Source organism: Diceros bicornis, chromosome 7, assembly GCF_020826845.1.
Source record: "Diceros bicornis minor isolate mBicDic1 chromosome 7, mDicBic1.mat.cur, whole genome shotgun sequence".
Classification (NCBI taxonomy): Eukaryota; Metazoa; Chordata; class Mammalia; order Perissodactyla; family Rhinocerotidae; genus Diceros; species Diceros bicornis.
In genome coordinates this window covers 86,967,937-86,991,312 of record NC_080746.1, presented here as the reverse complement: position 1 = coordinate 86,991,312, position 23,376 = coordinate 86,967,937, and the positions used below count along the sequence as shown (strand labels likewise).

Sequence of the window (23,376 nt, the reverse complement as noted above, 5' to 3'; positions counted from 1 at the left end):
CACTATGCCATGGGGCCGGCCTTCTCTTCCTCTTTTTAAGGACACCAATCCTATTAGACCAGGGACCCACCTCACGACCTCATCTAACCCTAATTACCTCCTAAAACCCCATCTCCAAACACCATCACACTGAGAATTAGGGCTCCAACATATGAATTTGAGGGCACACAAACCTTCAGTCTGTGACAGTAGGTTAAGCAGTATGTTAGTACATTTATTAATAAATAAGAAAGTTGAGACACCATCCATACCCTGAAAAATGGCAGTATCTTTCTAGTGAGGAGGCAGAACTGTGCTTGGGCACACCTGTTAGCAAAGCTTAATTCAAAACAGCATCAATGAACACAGGGGTTTGTGACAACGTGGATGGACATTGAGGGTACAATGCAAAGTGAAATAAGTCAGAGGGAGAAGGTCAAATACCGTATGATTTCCTTCATTAAGTAGTAGATAATAACAACAATAAACAAATACATAGGGACAGAGATTGGATTGGTGGTTACCAGAGGGGAAGGGGGGAGGGAGGAGGGTGAAAGGGATAATTCGGTACATGTGTGTGGTGATGGGTTGTAATTAGTATTTTGGTGGTGAACATGATGTAATCTATGCAGAAATAGAAGTACAATGATGTACACCTGAAATTTTTACAATGTTATAAACCAATGTTACTGCAATAAACAAAAAATTAAAAAAAAAAAACAGCATCAAATTTTGAAAATTTAGACTACAGAATTATTCCCAAAATCAGTTTTCCTATCATTGTATTGTGACTCAGATTATCTGCTTTATGGCAGTGAAATATCAAAACAAAATCATATGGATATTATTGTGATTCATCTCAGCTTTTTATACCTAAGCTTTATTTTGAAAGTTTAAACTATATGTATGAACATTTTCCATAGTCAAACCTACCCAAAATTTTAAATTAATTAATGCAAATTTTAAACGACCTTCAGTTCTTACTGTAAAAACATCTTTATATGTTTCAACACTGCCTTTACAAATTATGAAATTATATATTACATCCTCACATATGATAGCTGGACACAGCAATATCCTCTAGTCTTAATTACAGGAAAAGTATAGACAACTGTAAGGCTTAGCCTTATTGTTTTATAAACGAACCAGTAAAATTTATTTCACTGAAATGAGCACACGCTTTTCATAAATGAAAATAAATCTCACATGGCAAAGTACCCATTTTCAAAATTAATTTAATTACATGTTTAAAGTTTAATTATATTTAATTAAGCATTTAAGTTTAATATGAAATAAATGAATTATCAGTTAACTACTATGAAATGAAATACTGCCTTGATAATTAAAATCTATAAATTTTCCTATGCTGTGCAAAACTGCTAGTTTTCAAAAAATATTCTGAAAAAATATATTTTAAAGCCTGTAGGACTACATCCTCACAGCCGATCAAGGTGCCATTTTTCTGGCACGCAACTCCGTGTGCTGTGCATTCACCGGACAGTCGGGGGAGACAGTCAGGGACGGAGGAGAGCAGAGGTTTTGGAGACCTGGGCTTGGGTGTCAGCCTGCAACAGTGTGAAAGCTGCTCTGACCTCAAGTTCCGTATAAAAGGAGGATAATATTACATCACTTGGAGGCTTGTTGGGAGGATTAAATGAGACATCCCACAGTCAAACGCTTGGAACAGTGCCCAACACCGAACAGGTATTCAACAAACGTTAATTCCCTCCTCCCTTTAGTTGCTGAATGAATAAAAAACACCTTGTACTTTCTAGCTTAAAAAAGATTTTTCCTTAAAATATTTTTTTAATTACACAAGTAACACCATATTATTTTCATTTCCTTACATCATACTTAATGCATATTTTACATTTTTTATTTGCCTAAGCACTCCATGAATGGAGGCAGTACAGCACTATTGCTAATATAGGTTTTTGAGTCAGAAAGAACTGACTTTGAATCTGGGTTCCACCATTTACTACTTGGGAAATCACGGAAAAATTATTTTGACCTATTTCCCAAACGTCTATGTATATGTATGTCTGGTTCAGTGAATGGCAAAAATTAGGAACTAGTACAGTATAATCGATATAATCATTCAAACTTAACAAAAAATTAGTGGTATAGGTAGGACAGGTGGTATTCTGACTCCTATCCCTGCCCTCCCCATTTTTCACGGGAGGATATTTATTTTCACTGAATTTAAGGGACTTGCCCAAGGTTTACAGTAGGATGGACTCAGTATCAGAACCAGATTTTTTAATTTCTTTATCCATGCTCTTTCCTTCATAACACAGAGAAGCAAATGTGAAAGACACCAAAATCTTCTGAAGCAGTAAAGCAAAACCAAAGAGAGAGGGGTCTGACTTAGGTTAATCCTGGCTCTATCACCTAATAGTTGAGCCTCAGATAAATCACTTCTGAGAACTTCAGTATCTTCTGGAAAATGGAATACACACTTTTATAGGGTGGGCAGAAGGATCACACTAGACAAGAAATGTGAAGGGCACAGCAGTGTGACTGATACATACCAGTCATTCATGGATGGCAGCTGTTAATACTAAGACAGCATCAAAGCACCACTTTTGGTAAGTCTCCAGCCAAAGACCGAAGAACACCATAACGAAGTGAAGCATTTTTTTTTTTTTTAAACAGATTTAATAAAAATAAATAGGATAGTCTTCACTAAGTTCTCAGGTAATAGTTCTGGAAAAGAGACTCTGGATTTTTAAGTTATTTCCATTCACAACTTCCTGTCTATTAAATCTCCATTTAATAACTCATCTTCCTTTGAAAATAATGGTTTTACAGTATGAAAGAAAATAGAGGCAACAGCCTATTCTATGTATTACCTTCCCTGATCCAACTGCAAAAAAAATTGAAATTAAATATTCTTAACACTTTATAAATCATTCAATGTCAAGTACTATAATTTTCAGAGTTTTGCCATGATAAAGTTAGTAGCACTATAGACATGTGTTGGTTTAATACTCAAAAACTCTTCATTGTAAAATTAAAACCCTAAATTCCCTTAAGTCATCTGAAAAAATACAGATTGCTTTATTTACAGCATAACTAGAAATATAAAGCCTTAATAAATAAAATATTGGAAAATATATACTTGTTTACTTTCTGAAAGAGCACTTATGGAAAAACATGGGGCAACAGCATTACTTTACGCCATTTTCACTGCTCTTGTTATCAATAAGCAATACTTGGGTATCTATTTGCATTTAGGGCTAAAAGACCCTGATTTAGAACCATTCCACATTTTCTTGAAAATAAAAACAGCAGGTATTGTAAATTTGGTATCCAGACTTTTCAAGGCGCAAATTATGTAGAAAACTAACATTTATTATTAGGACATGTACCTTTAGATATGCATTCTTCCCAAGAATATGGTAAAAATGCATCTATTAACCTTTGAAATCAGAATTGGGTCATTAACTTACCAGGATTCTACGTTAAGAGTGGAAGACATTTTTTCTGGGAGAAAAAATCCATGCCATTTTGAAGCCTCAATTAGTTCCTGTGGTATCCTTTTTGATGCATCATAATAGTGACCAAATCTTGAAGACGATACTGGTCCAGGCTGTTAAGAAAACCCATATTGGTTGTTTAAAAATTACTGTTTTTTTAAACGACCATTTATTTGTCCTACATTCAGCAAAACACTGAAATATTTATACATTTTAATGCTAATAAGAGCTGATATACATAGACATTAAATTTCAAAGGAGCATACAACAACTGTTATTATTTTAAATTCTCAATAGTTAGAAATCAACCTTTTCATCTCCCATGTTTCTTCGCTGCTGGTGGTTCCCTAAGTTTGATAAGAATTTAAACACTTCTTTGCTTTTTTACTATACTGTATACCTTCCTAAGTTCAAAAATTTAATATACATGTCTTAATTATTTTTTAAAGATTTCAGGTTTTATTGACAAATTAAATATGCAGTTGCTAAGAACTAATGAAAACTTAAGCCAAAGTTAAGTCATTGCTGAGGGGCCCAAAAGAAACTAGCTATTTAAATACATTAAACTGAGCACCATTTTAAAACTAAATTCTCACAAGACAGTGTGTATATATATTCAAATTTTCTTACCAACTTAAAATTAGGCTTATAGTATAAAATGTACTGGGTACTCCAGATGGGAACAAGGCACATGATAAAGCGGGAGAATGTACATAAGCTACATTAGATAAATCAGAAATCTGGCATAATCATTAGTTCATTCATAATTCCTCTTTTGTGCTCTCTACTAACAATTTCTCCAACAAATTATCTTTCTCATAAGAAACCAATAACTAATGATGCTGAATTTATTTACATAGGATAGTAAAAACCTAGGACTGTAACATTCTTATTATACTGCTGTGAACGCACTCCGGGCTGATTGTTTCATTCAGCACATTAGAAATATATGTACACCTCTATCTAAAGCTGAACTACTAACAGATTCCACCTGGCAATAGTTCCTAATGAAATCTCTGATCTAAATTTACATAATTTCCACTGTTCTGAATGTTAAAAAACAGACAAGTTTTAGAACATTCAACAAAGCTAGATAATCTCTGCAGAAATTGAAGAACTATACACAGTAGGTTCTTAACTTCGTTTACTAGGTAACTCACAACTTTGTAATTTAGATAAGAAACAGACACTTGCTTCATGCTAGATATTTGCATTTTAAGACTTCAAAGATTCATGTTCTTAAATGCCTAGAAACATCAAATTATACAGTTAGAATAAAAAAAAGTGAAGTCCAATAGAAACATTATCCTCAAATTCAGAGTCTGTGGGTTTGACACTTATTTTCTAAATAAAATGACTGTTCATCCCTCCATAAGGTACTGTTTATTTTCAGTAATGAAGAGACCTATCAATTAGCTCAATCTAATCTTTTCAATGCAATATACACAGAATTATTGTTCCCAAAACATGATTTACCTATTTACCGTGAAAGTTTTGACAAATAAATTATGCGACATTAAAATATGTTTCTTAAGAATAGGGTGTAAAGTTTTTAAATGTAAAGTTATTAGTCTAAAGCAATTTAACCAAGGTCTGTTCTTTGGCCTATAATCTATTCTTTATCCGGATTATAGTTCAGAATGTTTTTACTGCAATCTCTGCTAGAGCTCATCTTTTTATTGTGTAAGTCCAAGCCCCCTTAATGTTTTAGAAAGGCCTTGACTAACTGAACTTTGATCTGATGTCTTCATTGAGAAAAACACCAGGTTGCCCATTTCAGATGCAAATCCTCCTAAGGCCCAATAGAATTTAGTAAAGACAGCAAAAAAGAAGAAACAAGAAGTTTCCAGGATCCTCTTTGAGAATCCTGGGGCACACTGGTGTCCTTAATCCACGCTGCTGCATGGATTAAGGTAGGTGATAACCTTTCCTGATTCAAAAGAATAAGAAGAGTGCCTACAAACTGGGTGGAGACCAGGATTTGGTAATAATAAAATACCATGCAATAAAAGCTTGGTCTATGTCAGAGCCTCTGAAAAGGCCTCAATGTACCACATTCCCAGGCCTAGTAGGGAAGCTTGCAAAAGCCTACCTGAATCAAATAAGCATGAATAATCTATTTTAGCAGACTGGCCATGGGGAGACAGAAAGAAAGAGAGACTTTCGCTTCTTTTAAGTTTGTTAATAAATTTATTAGTGGACTGAAGGTTCTTGAAGTCCTATGCTCTCAGAGAAATATGCTAAATTGCCAAGAAGCAAAGCATGCTTTTTAAGTTGCCGTCTCTATTAACGTTTCTAATTATAATATTAATGTGATAGAAATCTCAGATCTGGGAATGATCAAGGCAGAAAATTGATTTCATGCTGTGACAGTTAACATATAGAACACAAATAATTCATTAAAATGTGAAAATAAATTTGGAAGCTTTTCCTATTACAATTAAGTTACTAATTTTTTTAGAAATTAAGATTAGCTATGGCAACTAAAATATTCAAAAGGTAGACTAAAAATCTTAATGATGAAAAAGTTTAACCCTTCAATAAAAAATTAAAATGAAAAATAAGTATACTCTCACAGGAAAAAATAATTTTGTAAGTTTTCTACCCTAGACATAACACTAACATGTAATCAGATTTTTGACATGCTGTGAAATCTTTTGAGTCCTAGACCTGTAAAAAAAGGACTTAAAGTATTTCCTGTAAAAAATCACTAAATGCTTTAAATCTAATAATAATACTCCATGAAAAACTGTCAACTCCACAAAAAAAAGATGCATTAAAAAAAATCAAACTATCATCAATAACTAGTCATTTACTCAGTTTGATAAGAATACGTTGCTTTAGTTTTATATTATGAAAACTTCTACTTCACATTCATAAAGTACACTTTAACATTGTTAACTGTGGAAGAGAGTAATATGGAATGATTCAGTAAAAATTCACTGTGCTAAAGGAAAATGAACTCTGAGGCAGGGCCAGGAGGAGCACAGAGCAACAAAACAATACCACCCTCCCTCCAGCGTGTCAGAAAGAAACTAAACTTTCAGAGAAAAGCTGCACCACAAACAGTCTAAATAAGACATTTTCTTTCATTGTTATCATTTCCTGTTTCTCAATGGCGTAACAAAGCAAGAACTCAAATCGTTATTAAACCACTTTGAGCTCAGTTCAACCGCCAGAAATTAGAGCTAATAACAACTATTTCACCAGGCTGCTGTGCGATCTAATGCAATACTGGTGATGAATATTTTGTAAATTGTAAAGCACTACGTAAATGGTATTAATTATTATTCGTGTGTCACGACTCACTAAAGAATCAGAAGATCCATCTCTATCCTTTGTAATTACATTGCCTTATTGAAAAAATGATATTTGCTGTCAAGTACAACATGCACACATCCATCACAGGACTGTTGTGGCTGAACCACCACGACAAAAAGCCAAAGTGTAATGAGGATTTACTGTAAGCAAGATCAAATGCAGGGTCGTGAACTGCTGGAGCCAGCGTGGGCCTTGGTAGCAGAGCTCTACGATACTGAAGACATGAAGTCTCAGAATGTGCTGTAGGCTAGCAACTCTTGGGGTGAAGAGGGAATAGAGGTTGATGACTGGATGGGGAAGAAGAGGGCATGTCCACCTAGGCGAGAGAACCAAATCACAGGACGAGGGATGGGGGCATTTTAAAACTACACACCCCTCCAACTGGAAGAAGCGCTGCTTTGTGCTCTACTGATCTGTTGTTACTGACTTTGGCATGCACACTCTTATCCTTTTTTGCATTTCCTAAATGGGTATACGACTACATGCTTAGGACCTGGTGACAACTATATTAAAAGGCATTTCTGATAATCGACTACGTGTTTAATCTACTCATAATGGTGTTAACTATATTTTGTCCCAAGTAAAATAAAGAAAAGCCAGAGTTTTGTTGTTTGTAAACTGGTAATGGCAAAGTAAGGTCTGGACTTATAAAGCAGGTGATGATGAGAGCTCACCAAAGTCTACCAGTCTTGGTAAATCACCATATACAAGATTTCTGCAACAGGTGAATATGCATGCTGCTGACATTTCAGAGAAATGCAAAGAAGCCAGAAGATGGCTCTATTTTCTAAACTCGACAGAACTCACTTGTAAATACTAGTTATCTTAAGTTTGACCACTGGCGGTAAATTCAAAATAAAATATTATTTTATTTGTATTAATTAATGCAACTTAGGTCAGTTTCACATTTAGTTCACATACTATATAATTCATGTGCTCATGTATTCAACAAATAACTATTGAGCACCCACTACAGGCCAGTAAAACAAAAGACCCAAAGTCCCTTCTCTCACTGAGCTCGCTGTCTAGTAGGATGAGACAGACGCTATACTATCTGCCTGGTGATGGTGAGTGCCCTGGATAAACAAGAAGACAGTGGAAGGAGTTGATGGGGAGAGGGGTTTAATTTTATACAGAGTGACAAAGGAAGACACTCCTGATCAAGTGATACTTTAGTGAAGACCTGGAGAAAATAGGACAGTAAGTCATCTGGGGAAGTCATTGTAAGAATCACAATCTTTAAAACGCTCAAGCTGTAAACCTAAAACACTGAGCACTGGGTTTGTGTGTTAATATGGAACCTCTGAGAGGTTTGCTCCCACAGATAATCAAAGCAGACATCCCACCCTCTAAAAGGAAGAACGGAATAAGCTGCGCAATTCTATGTAAAAGGGGCAGAAAGTGCATCTACAATTATAATACATAAAGGAGCAATGAATTATAAAGAAACAAAGAACTTTCTCCCCAACTTTAAACTGATTTCATAACAAACAGTAAGAAAAACGGCTTAAGTTTCAGTTACTTGCATTTTCACTGACAATTTCACTTGAAGAATGTTAGTAACCAATGAAAAGACCAAAACCAAACTGAGATGGGAGTGAAAATAAAGGAAATGAAGACATTGATATATAATCTAAAACTGGATTGGCATATTGTCTTCACAAGCGAGCTAAATGTAACTTAGAGCTTATGTTCATTATTGACTCTTGCAGAACACAGCAGCAGAAAAGTTAAAATACAGTCACCCTTTACAAAAGAGGTTAAGCCCAGTTTCTTAAATGAACCTGCCAGATCAAAGACATGAAGTTCTTAGCCCTTAGGGTTCTCAACTGCTAGTCCTACATTCCTTGTCTGTTTTAATCTCTATCACTCAACTCACACTTTCCTGAGCAGAATAACTATATTTACTCCAGCCTTTGGTACCCAGTTCTCAGTCACATCCAAGCTAGGCTATGCCTGCAACCACTTCTGATTACACAGAGCTTCCTTTTATTTTTTAATACAAATGTATGGTATTCTACTGTACACATAGACCATAATTTATTTAACTAGCTCTTTACTGATGTTTAGGTTATTTCCAATCTTTCGCTATTAAAAAAAATGCTGCATAAATAGCTCATATATATCTCATTTTACATCTGAGAAAATATATTTGTCATGTAAATTTCCAAAACGATCAAAGGGTATACGTTTTTGTAATTTTAATGGATCTACCAAATTACCCTCCACAGAAGTTTTCCACCAACAAAGTCTGAGAGTACTAGTTTCCCCTCACCTTTGCTGATTTAGTGTCTTACCAACATTTTAGATTATCGACAATCTGATAAGAGAAAAATGGCCGGTCAGTGTAGTTTTAATTTGTATTTCTCTTAGTGTAACTGAAATTGGGCATCTGTTTTTGTATGTTCAAGAGCCAACTAAATTTTCTTTTCATATTTTTGCCTGTTTTTTAAAATTGAGTTGGTAGACTATTCCTTATTTATTTTAGAAGTCCTTTATATATAAGGAAAATTTATTCCTTGTTCTATGAGTTGAAATATCCTCTCTCCAGTTTGTAGCTTGTTCACAGTCATTTAAATCACAGCTTAAAGATCATACTATTCAAACAGCTTTCCCCTCTAAGTTAGAACAATCTACCATTGCTTAGTCTGCACCTATTGCAACATACTTTACCCTTGGTACGCAGCTGATGCTTAACCAGTGTTTGCTGCCTGAATGAATGAATAGATTCATCATTCACTAAATATTTACCGAGTATCTGGGCATTAATACAGGCTGGAGATACAAGAGAAGATGAAATAGGCTCTCTGCCCTCATAGGGAATTCTGTCTGGTGGAGGAGAGTTATACTAACAATTAACTCTAATATACTGTATAGAAGTACTTTAAAATACATGAAGTGCTGTGGAAACAATAATTAAAAACTAGATAATTAAGTATGGAAAGCTGTAAGAGGTAGTAACACTTGCACTTGGAGAAGGATGAGTTGGTGATAAGAAAGAGAAAAAAGTGTTACCAGCAGAAACACGAGCCATTCACAAGGAGCGTTTCTCACGGGATGAGTCACTGTGGTGTTTTATATGCACACTTATAAAACTCTGGGAGGAGACTGGGAGAGGGGGCTGGGCTTAGGCTGTACAGATCTTGCATACAATCTTGAGAAGTTTGTATTTCATACTGCAGGCTTCACATACTAACTCTCACTGACTGGCAGTGACCACCCAGAACACTCTGCAGAGAATTCTAAGGCTGTGTCTAAGCTTGGCAGGAGGGCACTCTGATGGACAGTCTGCCCTGCATTCAGTGGGGGCAGTGGAAACAGGAAACCAAATTCGGCATTTGCAGTTCAGGAGTGTTGTGAACACCCTTCTGTCCCTGGGAAAGGTAACACTGATATCACTGGGGAAGACTAGAAAAGGGTGGACTATAGGAATTGTGTCTTATTCAGATAGAATTCCCCTCTTTTCTACCAGTATGATAATGTCTGATAGATATTAAAGTGTTCTGAAAAATGAATGAAGTAAACAATCAAATGAGGGAGGTAACAAGTGAACAGAGCCTTCACCAGGAGCAGAGTTCATGAGCTTTAGTGGGCAGACTTACTGCCCACTTACTGACATCTGTTTTGACTTCTCAGAAATTTTCCCCTCACGTCCTGTCTCTCAGTCTATCTTGGGGAGGTGAAGTTACCAGATAACTGAGTTTGAAAATGTAATGGTTGAAATGTATAGGAATAAAAATAGTAATTCCAGACAACCACCACTTTCATTGAATATTTATAGGTAATCATAGAAATGGTTTAATTAGTTCACATACTCTGGCTTGCAACCCTAGAATAAAAGATTCTATATGAAGATTATGAAAGAAATGAAATAATCTATTTTGGTAAAAAAACAATTTGCCATAATTTTATTTTTAAGAAATATCATCTTGATAAAATACTCTAAAAATGAAATATCTAGTTATTTAAATAAATACACATTGTATCACATTTAAAGAATCACAGGTATACCACAAGAGATTCTATAAAACGAAAACAATCACATTTTCAAATTTTAGAAATAGTTTGTATGTTGACTTGCCTCCATTTTGGGCAATAACTGGTAACGCCAAGCTATTTTCATCTTAATATTAGATTCTGATGTTTTATGATTACATACGTCTTCACCAAATTCTTTTTTACAATTATCATTAAGTAACGGTGCAGGAAGTTCCTAAGAAAACAAAATGACACATTATTATTGAGCATCTGTGGTAAAAAACGTGACAATTTTCTTAAATCACAATATTAGCAATACGAGAACTTTCCAATGTATTAAAAATTTATGCCTTAAAATTGATTCAAGCATAAAGTCATGACAATATAGACATTTCTAAAACAGAGGAAAAGGGTATACATAATATTATTTTTTTTAAATAATTTTATTTATTATTTTTTTCCCCAAAGCCCCAGTAGATAGTTGTATGTCATAGCTGCATGTCCTTCTAGTTGCTGTATGTGGGACGTGGCCTCAGCATGGCCGGAGAAGCAGTGCGTCGGTGCGTGACCGGGATCCGAACCCGGGCCGCCAGCAGCGGAGCGCGGTCACCTAACGGGCTAAGCCATGGGGCCGGCCCCGGGTATATATAATATTAAATGTGAAGTTTAACTTTTTAGCAATGAACTAGAATCTGAAGAAAATATTCAAACTTTTACACTAACAAAAATCAAATGCTGTTGCAACAAGAGGCTATGTTCATTTTTTTAAATTTATACACTTAAAGCAAAGTCTATAATTAGCACTTACATATTACATGTATTGTTACGTTTGCCACAAGGCAGAAATGAACACATGTGCAATCTGTTTACTGGTTTGTAATTCTAGAATTCAAAAAACTCACTCACCGAAATAATGGGTGGAGTAACAACTAAGAATGAAGACACTGATTTTCCCCACATCAAATGCTTGTCTTGCACCTGCAAGCCTATGTCTCTTCTTTTACCAATGAAAATACAATTTAAAATCTCTGGTTGAATGAAGAGACATTGAATTCTAATTTCACCTTTTCTCTTTTGAAGGTTGACCTACTGAGCAGCTACAAAAAACATATAGGAAACATTTTTGTGTGTGTGTGAAGAGGTACTACAGAAACAATGCAAAGAAAAAAGTACCTAAGTTTCCTGCAGAAGGAGAGCACAGGCAGTGACTGTGTTTTGTATCAGCCAGAATCATAAAGATAACGTGGGGCAGGGCTTAGTAAAGGTGATCCTGTGCTATGTCCTAAATTAGTCTAAACTGTAACTTTTACTTTTCCAGATCAAATTTATTAATGCTTAGAATCATGTCAACTAATCAGCGGGAAAACATATTAGTCACCATAGATTTTAGTCACCTTCTGAAAGAGCTCCAAATAGATTCCCACTTTTATTTATGCCAGTATTAGAAATTAGTTATATCATTTAAGCTTTGAATCCATCAATCCTACCGAAGCATTAATATCTTACAGAACATAGAGTAACTTCTTTTTCCGATGGAAATAAATATCTGTGAGTCGTAGAGTACAACCCAGCAGAGTGGTTATGAGTTTGAATCCTGCAACCAGATTGTGTGGGTCCAAATCTGGACTTTACACAGAAGCAGCTGTGTCTGTGGTTACCCTGACCACCTCTCCATGTCCATTCGTCGTCTGAAAAATGGAGATCACTGTATTCACTTCACTGGGTTGTCATAAGGAATAAATGAGTTAAAAATGTAAAACGCAGAGAACGGTGCCTGCTGTGGTTAAGCATTCAAGAAATGTTCCATTATGAGAATTCAGTCAAATGACTGTCTTAACCATGACTCAGAGACACACATTTTCTATTGTCAACATTAGGCAAAATTTAGTATAAATATTTGGATTAACATTTTTTTCCCAATTTCAGGGACACAATAATAATTTTGACAGGTATAAAGTTAAAAAAATAAAAAAGCCAACCTCCCCCACAATAATTATTAACATGAAGTCAACAACACTCCCAGCAAACACTTATGTATGTACACAAATATGCAGATATGCTGGACAAAATACATCCATAAAATAGTACATAATAAAATGCTATTAATAATTTAAAAATTAACATTTTACTTTAATTTTTTGTGTATGATGTAAGATAATGGTCTACTTTCATTTTTTTTTGCATATGGCTGTTCAGTTTGCCCAATACCATTTATTGAAGAGATTTTCCTTTCTCCATTGTATTTTCTTGGCTCCTTTGTCGAAAATTAGCTCTTTATCGATTTGTGGGTTTACTTCTGGCCTCTTGATTCTGTTCCATTGATCTGTGCGTCTATTTTTGTGCCAGTACCATGCTGTTTTGATTACTGTAGCTTTGTAGTATATTTTGAAGTCAGGGATCGTGATGCCTCCAGCTTTGTTCTTTTTGCTCAGGATTGCTTTGGCTATTCAGGGTCTTCTGTTGTTCCATATAAATTTTAGGATTCTTTGTTCTCTTTCCGTGAAAAATGTCGTTGGAATTTTGATAGGGATTGCACTGAATCTGCAGATTGCTTTAGGAACTATGGACATTTTAACTATGTTAATTCTTCCAAACCATGAGCACAGAATATCTTTCTATTTCTTTGCGTCGTCTTTGATTTCTTTCAACAGCATTTTACAGTTTTAGTGTACTGGTCTTTCACCTCCTTGGTTAAATTTATTCCTAGGTATTTTATTCTTTTTTTTTTTTTTTTTTTTAATAATTTTACTTATTTATTTTTCCCCCAAAGCCCCAGTAGATAGTTGTATGTCATAGTTGCACATCCTTCTAGTTGCTGTATGTGGGACACGGCCTCAGCATGGCTGGAGAAGCGGTGCGTCGGTGCACCACTGGGATGCAAACCCGGGCCGCCAGCAGCGGAGCGTGCGCACTTAACCGCTAAGCCACGAGGCCGGCCCAGGTATTTTATTCTTTTTGTTGTGAATGAAAACGGGACTGTATTCTTGATTTCTCTTTCTGCTATTTCGTTGTTAGTGTATAGAAATGCAATTGATTTCTGTATGTTGATTTTGCATCCTGCAACTTATACTGTATTCATTTATTATTTCTAATAGTTTTCTGGTGGATTCTTTAGGGTTTTCTATATATAAAATCATGTCATCTGCAAGTAGTGACAGTATTACTTCTTCCAATTTGGATCCCTTTTACTTCTTTTTCTTGCCTAATTGCTCTGGCTAGGATTTCCAATAGAATGCTAAATAAGAGTTGTGAGAGTGCGTATCCTTGTCTTATTCCTGTTCCTAGAAAGATAGCTTTCAGCTTTTTACCATTGAGTATGATGTCAGTTGTGGGTTTGTCACATATGGCCTTTATTATGTCGAGGTACCTTCCTTCTATATTTATTTTACTCAGAGTTTGTATCATAAACGGATGCTGTATCTTGTTGAATGCTTTCTCTGCATCTATTGAGATGATTACATGATTTTTATTCTTCATTTTGTTAATGTGGTGTATCACGCTGACTGATTTGTGAATGTTGAACCATCTTTGCATCTGTGGAATAAATCCCACCCGACCCTGGTGTATGATCCTTTTAATGTATTGTTGTTTTCGATTTGCTAATATTTTGTTAAGGATTTTTGCATCTATGTTCATCAGTGATATTGACCTGTAATTTTCTTTTTTTGTGTCATCCTCGTCTGGTTTTGGTATCAGGGTAATGTTGGCCTTGTAGAATGAGTTCCGAAGCATCCCTTCCTTTTCAATTTTTTGGAAGAGTTTGAGAAGGATAGGTATTAAATCTTCTTTGAATGTTTGGTAGAATTCACCGGGGAAGATGTCTGGTCCTGGACTTTTGTTTTTGGGGAGGTTTTTGATTACTGTTTCGATCTGTTTACTAGTGATCGGTCTATTCAGATTCTCTATTTCTTCTTGATTCAGTTTTGGAAGGCTGTAAAATTCAAAGAATTTATCCATCTCGTCTAGATTATTCAATCTGTTGGTGCATAGCTTTTCATAGTATTCTCTTATAATCTTTTGTATTTCTGTGGTATCTGTTCTAATTTCTCCTCTTTTGTTTCTGATTTTATTTGAGCCTTCTTTCTTTTTTTCTTGGTTAAGTCTAGCTAAAGGTTTGCCAATTTTATTTATTTTTTCAAAGAACCAGCTCTTCATTTCATTGGTCTTGTCTATTGTCTTTTTAGTCTCTACTTCATCTATTTCTGCTCTGATTTTCAAATTTCCTTCCTTCTACTAATTTTAGGCTTCATTTATTCTTCTTTTTCTAGTTCCTTTAGGTGTATTATTAGATTGTTTTTTTGAGATTTTTCTTGTTTTTTGAGACAGGGAAACCTGTATTGCTATAAATTTCCCCCTCAGTACTGCTTTTGCTGTATCCCATAGATTTTGCTATGTCACATTTTCACTTTCATTCGTCTCCAGGTATTTTTTGATTTCTCCTTTGATTTTTTTGTTGACTCAATGGTTGTTCAGTAGCTTTTTGTTTAATCTCCACATATTGTGACTTTTCCAGCTTTCTTCTTGTAGGTGATTTTTAGTTTTACACCACTGGGTCAGAAAATATGTTCAATATTATTTTAATCTTAAATTTATTGAGACTTGTTTTGTGGCCTAATATGTAATCTATCCTGGAGAATGTTCCATGTGCATTCAAAAAGAATGTGTCCAGTCACACACATATAGATGCATATGTGTGTGTGTGTGTGTGTGTATATATATATATTTTACAAAATGCATATTGCATATTATACACATTACAATGTATATTATTTGTATTCTACATTTTTAACTTATGATACTGTGAGCATTTCCACATTTAATCATTTTTCAAAAATAAGATTTTCAATGGTTTTATAGTATTATATTATATGCCTTAATTAAAATTCAGTTTATCATTTCCCTACTGTTGGACCTTTAGGTTGTTTGCAGTCCAAGAATGCTATGATACACATTGTTGTTTATAACATAAATCCTTTGTATCTCAAATTATGATTTTTTTTCTATGAGATATATAAAACACACAGAAAAGAATACAGAATAACAAACACCCCAGTTTCTGCCATTTGCCTTTAACAGATCTTAACAATTGGTATACTTGCAAAACAAGCCAATAATTTCAGAAAGCAAGAAGCAATAGTCTTCTGTGAAAACAGAAGGAATGGTTGAAAATCTCTAAAAGGAAAAGTCAGAGTAAGGAAGTATTTTCCGCTAAGAGCCAGGATACTATTACTTCCCCACTGCGCAGGAGAAATGGAGGTTAAGTTAGATAAACTTTGGAAGTAGAAGCACTGCAGAGGGCAGGGGTGAGACATCGCACTGAAGACAGGGTAACTAAGACAACTTCCTCTCCCCCTATACACACACACACACACACAGTTGGCTCCCACTGCTGGCTCTCAGAAGGCCAGAAGCCATCCTTAAGCAGAACAGGCAGGAGACTGGGAGATTAGAGCATTCCTCCCTCAGGATACTGACAGTATTATGAGAAAACACCTTTAGGGAGACATCACTAGCTAAGCTTACAGTCAACCTACCAGACCACAAGTTATGTGCCCAAATACACAGCACTGCCAATTAGCTTTCTAGTCTCTCACTCTTCCATATCAAAGGACAGCCAAGAATTATCAGATATTTGAGAAAAGCATGTAATATGGAATTCAAAGACCAAGACAAACGAGTAGGAAACAGAAACACTGCCAGAAAGAGATAAAAACTTCAAAAAGAATAAAAAGTAGTATCTATTATACGAGATGGTGTATAAAAAAAACACTTCAGCAAAAGGAAACAATTAGAAAAAACCTGAGAGTTTCTAGAAATTAAAAATGTAATAGCAGATTTGAAAAAATTCACCAGAAGTTCTAGAAGATCCAGTTGGTCAAATCTCTCAGAATAAAAGAACAATAATGACGATAAATATAGCAATGATAATGAAAAAAAAATCACAGTAGTTAACATGTTTTGAAGTGCTTTCCAACCGCCAGGCACTATTCTAGACACTTGACACAATTAACATATTTAATCCTTAAAACAATCTTAAGAAGTAAGCACTATCATTAAATCCATTTTATAGTTGAAGACATTGGAGCACAAAGGTTACTTAACTTGTTGAAGGTCACAAAGTAAGTAAATGGCAGAGCCAGGACTTCAGTTTGGATAGTCTTGCTCTATCACTCAGTCTCAACATTCTGCTATACTGCCTCTTAAAGAGATAGAAAATGAGAGAGAAAAGAAAATATTCAGAGGATCAGTCCAGGAGGTCGACACCATAAAAAGATTTCTAGACAGAGAAACAGAGAAAATAGAGGAAAATATCAAAGAAATAATCTAAGAGAAATTTCTAGAAATGAAAAATAGACTTGAGATTGAAAATCCTACTAAGTCCTCAAACTATGAATGAAAAGAGACATACACCAAAGCATATAATTCCAACATTTCAGAACAAGAGGGGAAAAAGAAAACATCTGAAAAGCTTGCAGGTGTTAGGTGGAACAAATCAGGAATATGAATGTCAACAAACTGCTACAGCAACTCTGACTTTTCGGAGGGAAAGTTATTGCCAGCCTTGTATCCTATATTCAACCAAACTAATGTTAAATCTGAGGGTAGCATTAAGACATTTTCAGACATGCAAAGCTTAAAAATCTCTATACCTCACATCTCCTCTCTACCTTCATTCACTTTCAAGTTACAAGAGGATGTGCTCCACCAGGAGCAAAGTCAGGGCAATCGCTAGGACGAAGAAGGGAAGTGCCAGAATAACAGTTGTGCAGACTGCCTCGAGAGGAAGCCGTCCATCTGGGTAGGATGACGGCGACTTCTAGGGAGACGATGCTTAAACACATTGGGAGTCATCTACAAGCCAGGAAGAGTCCTTACCAGGAACTAAATTGGCTGGTACCTTGATCTTGGACTTCTCAGTCTCCAGAATTGTGAGAAAATAAGTTTCTGTTGTTTAAGCCACCAGTCTATGGTATTTTGTTATTGCAGCCCAAGCTAAGACAGATTTTGGTACCAAAAATAGGGTACTGCTGTAACAAATACCTAACAATGTGGAAGTGGCTTTGGAATTGGGTAATAGGTAGAGGCTGGAAGAGTTCTGAGATGCACGCTAGAAATACAGATGTTAAGGGTGATTCCAGTGAAGTCTCAAACAGAAATAAGGAATATATTACTGGAAACTGAAGGAAAGGCAATCCTTGTTACGAAGTGGCAAAGAACTTGGCTGAATTGTGTTCTAGTATTTTGTGGAAGGCATTACTTGTAAATGATGAAACTGGATATTTAGCTGAGGAGGTTTCTAAGCAAAGTTTTGAAGGAGTGGCTTGGTCCCTCCTGACTGCTTATAGTAAAATGCAAAAGGAGAGAGATGAATTAAAGAAGCAATTGTTAAGCAAAAAGAAATCAGAACTTGAAGATTTAGGAAATTCTCAGCCTATCCATATTGTAAAAAATGAAAAAGCTTGTTCTGAAGAGAACTTAGGGAGTGGCTGAACAACCATTTAATAAAGAGATTGTGGGTATGACTCATGGACTTAATTAGCCATCTCAGCAGAGCCAAGAACAGAGATGGGATTATACCAGCAGACACACTGCCAGTTTGAACCAAAGGCAACAGACAAGATGGAATTAAGGAAGACTGTTGGACTTGGATTTTACAGGACTTGACCATTAAGCAGTTTGGCTTCAAATAGGAGCTATCCTGCAAGAAAAGGGAAGAAGGACCCCAAAAGTGATTCAGAGATCATCAGGGCTGCCACTCCCATTACAGGCCCAGAATGCAGAGGCCTGGGGGCCAAGGTTGCCTCCACCTTGGTTTCAAAGGGTGGATGGCAGATCAGCAGAGCCTTGTGGGTGGTGCCCTGCCCAGCCTCAAGGGGCCTAGAAGGCAGCACTCTAAAACCAAGCAGTTTATTCACAAGCCTGAGGATCTCATGGAATCTGCCTTGCTACATTCTGGACTTGCTTGGAATCCATTACTCTTCCTTCCCTCTGATCTCTCCCTTTGGGAATGGGAATGTCCCTCCTATGCCTGTCCCACCATTGTATTTGGAAGCACCTAACTTGTCTGGTTTAACAGGTTCACAGGTTCACAGCTGGAGAGGAAACTGTGTCTCAGAACAGACCATATCTCAAGTTCCATCCATACTTGATTTAGATGATAATTAGATGAGACTTCAGACTTCAGAGTTGATGATGGAATGAGTTAAGACTTTTGGGACTATTGGGTTGGAACGAATGTATTTTGCATGCAAGAAGGACATGAATTTTGGGAGGACACAAACATTCAGTCCATAACATACTTTCTGGCACACAGTAGGCATTCAGTAAATGTTTGATGGAGAAAAAAATGATGGTTAGCAAGTCTCTATTTCCAATCATTCCCCCAATTTCTAGGCCTAGATTTTAAATGCCTTCTGGATAGTCGACCTGAATGTTCCACTGCACGTCAAACTCAAAGGATATTAAATCAAGTTATCGTCTTTCATTCTTCTTTTCTCCCTTTCTCTCAGCTTCTCCTCTTCCTTACTTTCTCTACAATTATTTTCTCATTCATTCAAGATGATTTAGTTCCGTCTCCTGGTTCCTGACAGGATGTATCCACAGGATGTATCCGTTTAAATAGCTCACAAAGAAGACATGACTACCCTTTGAACTTTATTTCATACTGTTCTCTTACAAAGTGGACAATGTGTGCATATTCAGAAGTCTTGAGAATTCTACCTCCAAGTCATTACCATTGCTTTCTCCTTGGCTTATAGTAGTAACTCGCACATTTGGATACCCAATAAAAATTTACTTAATAGAAATGGAAAGTATAATTTTTCTTAGCAGTGATTACAAACGAACTCATTACAAACAAAAATTTCATTAAAATGACAGTAAAATAAACAAAAGAGAATAAGTTCATAACAATATAGAGGAGATGACACGAGCAGACCACAGAATAATGAATCTGAAGATAGCAACAGAAACTATCAAAAACAAAGGACACATGTAAAAAAATAACTGGGGAAGAAAAAGAACAATTCTAGCAAACTTTTTCATATAAACTGACATGCTGAATCTAAAATTTATAAGGAAATGCAAAAGCCCTATAATAGCCAAAACAACTTTGCAAAAGAAGAAAATTGGAGGACTTGAAAATACCTGATTTCAAGACCTTATAAAAATAGAAAAATGGAGTCCATGTAAGACAGACATATGGGTCAATGAAACAGAAAAGAAAGTTGAGGAAGAGATCCATATATTTACTTAACTGATTTTCTACATAGGTGCCAGGGCAATTCAATAGGGAAGAGATAACAACAAATTCTCAGAAAACAACAAAGGAGAAGATCTTGGTGGTTCTGAGATATTTCAGAGGTCAGCAAACTATGGCCTGTGGGTCAAATCCAACCAGCTTCCTGTTTTTGTAAATAAGGTTTTATTACTGGAACACAACCATGCCCATTCGCTTAGGAATAGTCTATGGCTGCGTTAGTGCCACAATAGCAGAATCAAGTAGTTACAACAGAGACCATATGGCCTGCAAAGCCAAAAATATTTGCTATGTAGCCCTTTAAATAAAAGTTTGCCAACTCCTGGGTTATTCAAGTATTTCTTAATTAGGACAAAAACACAGCATGAAATATAAAATAAAAAACTGAGACACCAGACTTCATAAAAGTAAAAAATAATGTTTTCAAAAGACACTGCTAAGAAAACAAATAGGCAAGCCATAAATTGGGAGAAAATATTTGCCAAACATATATCTGGTAAAGGACTTGTATCCAGAATATAAAAAGAACACTTACAACTCAATGATAAAAATATAAACAATCCAAAAAAATGGACAAGAGTTGAACAGACACTTCATCAAAAGGTATATGGAGGGCAAGTAAACACATGGAAAGATGCTCAACATCATTAGTGATTAGGAACATGCAAATTAAAACCACAATGAGATATCACTACAGGCGCACTAGAATGGTTAACACAAAATTTTAAAAATGATAACACCAAATGTTAAAAAGGAAATAGGCAACTAGAATTCTTATACACTGCTGGTGGGAATGCAGAATTGTACAGCTGCTTTTTGAGAGTTTGAAAATTTCTTTAAAAATTGAACATTCACTTTCAATATGACCCAGCAATTCTCTTCCTGGGTATTTACCCAAAAGAAATAAAAACATACGTCCAAAAAAAGATGTGTACGTGGATGTTCATATCAACATCATTTAATAGTCAAAAAGTGGAAACAACTCAAACACCCATCAACTGGCGAACGGCTAGTAAAAGCAGTAAAAGGAAGAAATTCTACTGATACATATAGGAACACAGTTAATCTGAAAAGCATTACGTTACGAGAAAGAAGCCAGAGACAAAATACTACATGTATTTTGTGATTCCACATATATGAAACTCTGGAAAAGGCAAACTATAGAGCTGGTAGGCAGATTAGAGGGTGCCAGGGGCCAAGGGGTAGGAGGAGGAATCTGACCACAAACAGGGACATTTCTGAGGCGATGGAAACGTTCCATGTCATGACTGTGGAGGTGGTTACTGTAGACATTTATCATGACTCATTGAATTGTCAATAAAATCGGTAAACTTTATTACATATAAATTATACATCAATAAATCTAGTGAGAAGAACCATATGCACAAATCAAAATGGTTTATCACATATTCGTATACGTATGTATTATTTGTTTGGAGGAATTCACACCACTCTCCTAACAGCAGTTAACTTCTTTGAGGGTGGGAGAAGGCGAATAAATGGAATTTGGGGCATGTGAGTTTAGCTTTACTTGTGATGCTGTAATTTGTAGAAAGGAGAATGTATACTATTTATGAACTACTTACATAATCAAAATTTAATTTTAAAAACTCAAAGAAATAATAGAAAGAATTTTTATGGAGCTGATGACATGGTTTCAAATTGAAGCATGCTAAGAAGTAAGCCGGCTGAAGGGAAAGACCCACAAACACTGTCATGTCCTTCACCATTGGTGAAATGTCTTTCACATGTCATGTGACATGTGACACTGTCATGTCTTTCACCATTCCAGGGATAAAGGTAAAAGCCCAAAAGCTTTAAAAGGGGGGAAAACATACTACTTACAAATGAAAGAGGAACAGACTAGCATCAAATACTCAGCAATTCTTGATTTCAGAAGACAATGGAACAATGTCTGCAAAGTGTGAGGAAAACCGATATTGAACCTGGAATTCTCCATCCAGGAAAATTATCTATTAACTGTAAGCACAAAATATAATTTTTCTTTAAAGCGTATAGTGTTTCAAAAGCTTACCTACAACAAATCTTTTCTGAAAAAATTATCTGAAGATACAATTCAGCAATATAAAAAAGGAATCTAGACATACAACTACCTACTGGGGCTTTGGGGGGAAAAAAAATAAAATAAAATTATAAAAAAAAAAAAGGAATCTAATAAAGAAGTAGAAAGTGTAAAAATAAAAAACTGGTAACAACTTAACAATAAAAATGAAGATATATATATATCTTCTATCAACCATAAAATAAAAAGGTAATTTTTTGTGTGTGTGTGTGAGGAAGATCAGCCCTGAGCTAACATCCATGCCAATCCTCCTCTTTTTGCTGAGGAAGACTGGCCATGAGCTAACATCCGTGCCTATCTTCCTCCATTTTATGTGAGACGCTGCCACAGCATGGCCTGACAAGCGGTGCATCGGTGCGCGCCTGGGATCCGAACCCAGGCTGCCAGCAGCGGAGTGTGCGCACTTAACCGCTAAGCCACGGGGCAGGCCTAAAAAGGTAATTTTATTTTACTTTACACACCTGTGAGAACAGCTGTCATCAAAAAGACAAGAGATAACAAGTGCTTGCGAGGAGGTGGGGAAAAGAGAACTCTTACTCTGTTGGTGGGAATGTAAATGGTGCAGCCACTATGGAAAACAGTATGGAGGTTCCTCAAAATATTAAAAAGAGAACTATCATATGATCCAGCAATCCCACTTCTGGATACATATCTGAAAGAAATGAAATCAGTATCTCAAACAGATATCTGCATTCCCATGTTCACTACAGCATAATTTACAACAACCAAGACATGGAAACAACCTAAGTGTCCATCAATGGATGAATAAAGAAAATTCGGCATACATATAATGGAACAGTATTCATAAAAAGAAGGAAATCCTGCCATTTGTGACATAGATGAATCTTGAAAGCATTATGCTAAGTGAAATAATAGAGAGAAAGACAGAGAGAGACAAACACCATATGATCTCACTTATACGTGGAATCTAAAAAAAGCAAACTCATGGAAACAGAGAACAGATTGGTGGTTGCCCAAGGTAGGGGTGGGAGAAATGAGTGACAGTGGTCAAAAGGTACAAACTTCCAGTTATAAGATAAATAAGTCCTGGGGATATAACGTACAGCATGGTGACTATGGTTAATGATCCTGCATAGTATATTTAAAAAGTTGCTAAGAAAGTAGATCTTAAAATTCTCATTACAAGAAAAAAATTTTGTTACTATGTGAGGTGATGAATGTTAACTAAACTTATTGTGGTGATCATCTTGCAGTATATATATATATCAAATTATAATGTTGTACAGCTGACACTAACACAATGCTCCATGTAAATC

At 35.7% G+C, this 23,376-nt stretch overlaps 1 protein-coding gene across 2 annotated transcripts in view; it reads right to left on the bottom strand.

Annotated features, from left to right (window-relative positions):
- Positions 1-23,376, bottom strand: part of ELP4 (elongator acetyltransferase complex subunit 4) — a 228,405-nt gene that overhangs the window by 161,441 nt on the left and 43,588 nt on the right. The window contains exons 4-5 of one of the 2 annotated variants that reach the window (XM_058546188.1): positions 10,861-10,992; positions 3,432-3,571 (exon numbers count right to left, since the gene is read on the bottom strand). In XM_058546188.1, the coding sequence (XP_058402171.1) occupies positions 3,432-3,571; positions 10,861-10,992 (272 nt within the window). The remainder of the gene's footprint in view (positions 1-3,431; positions 3,572-10,860; positions 10,993-23,376) is intronic. The other variant, XM_058546187.1, reaches the window with a different exon arrangement.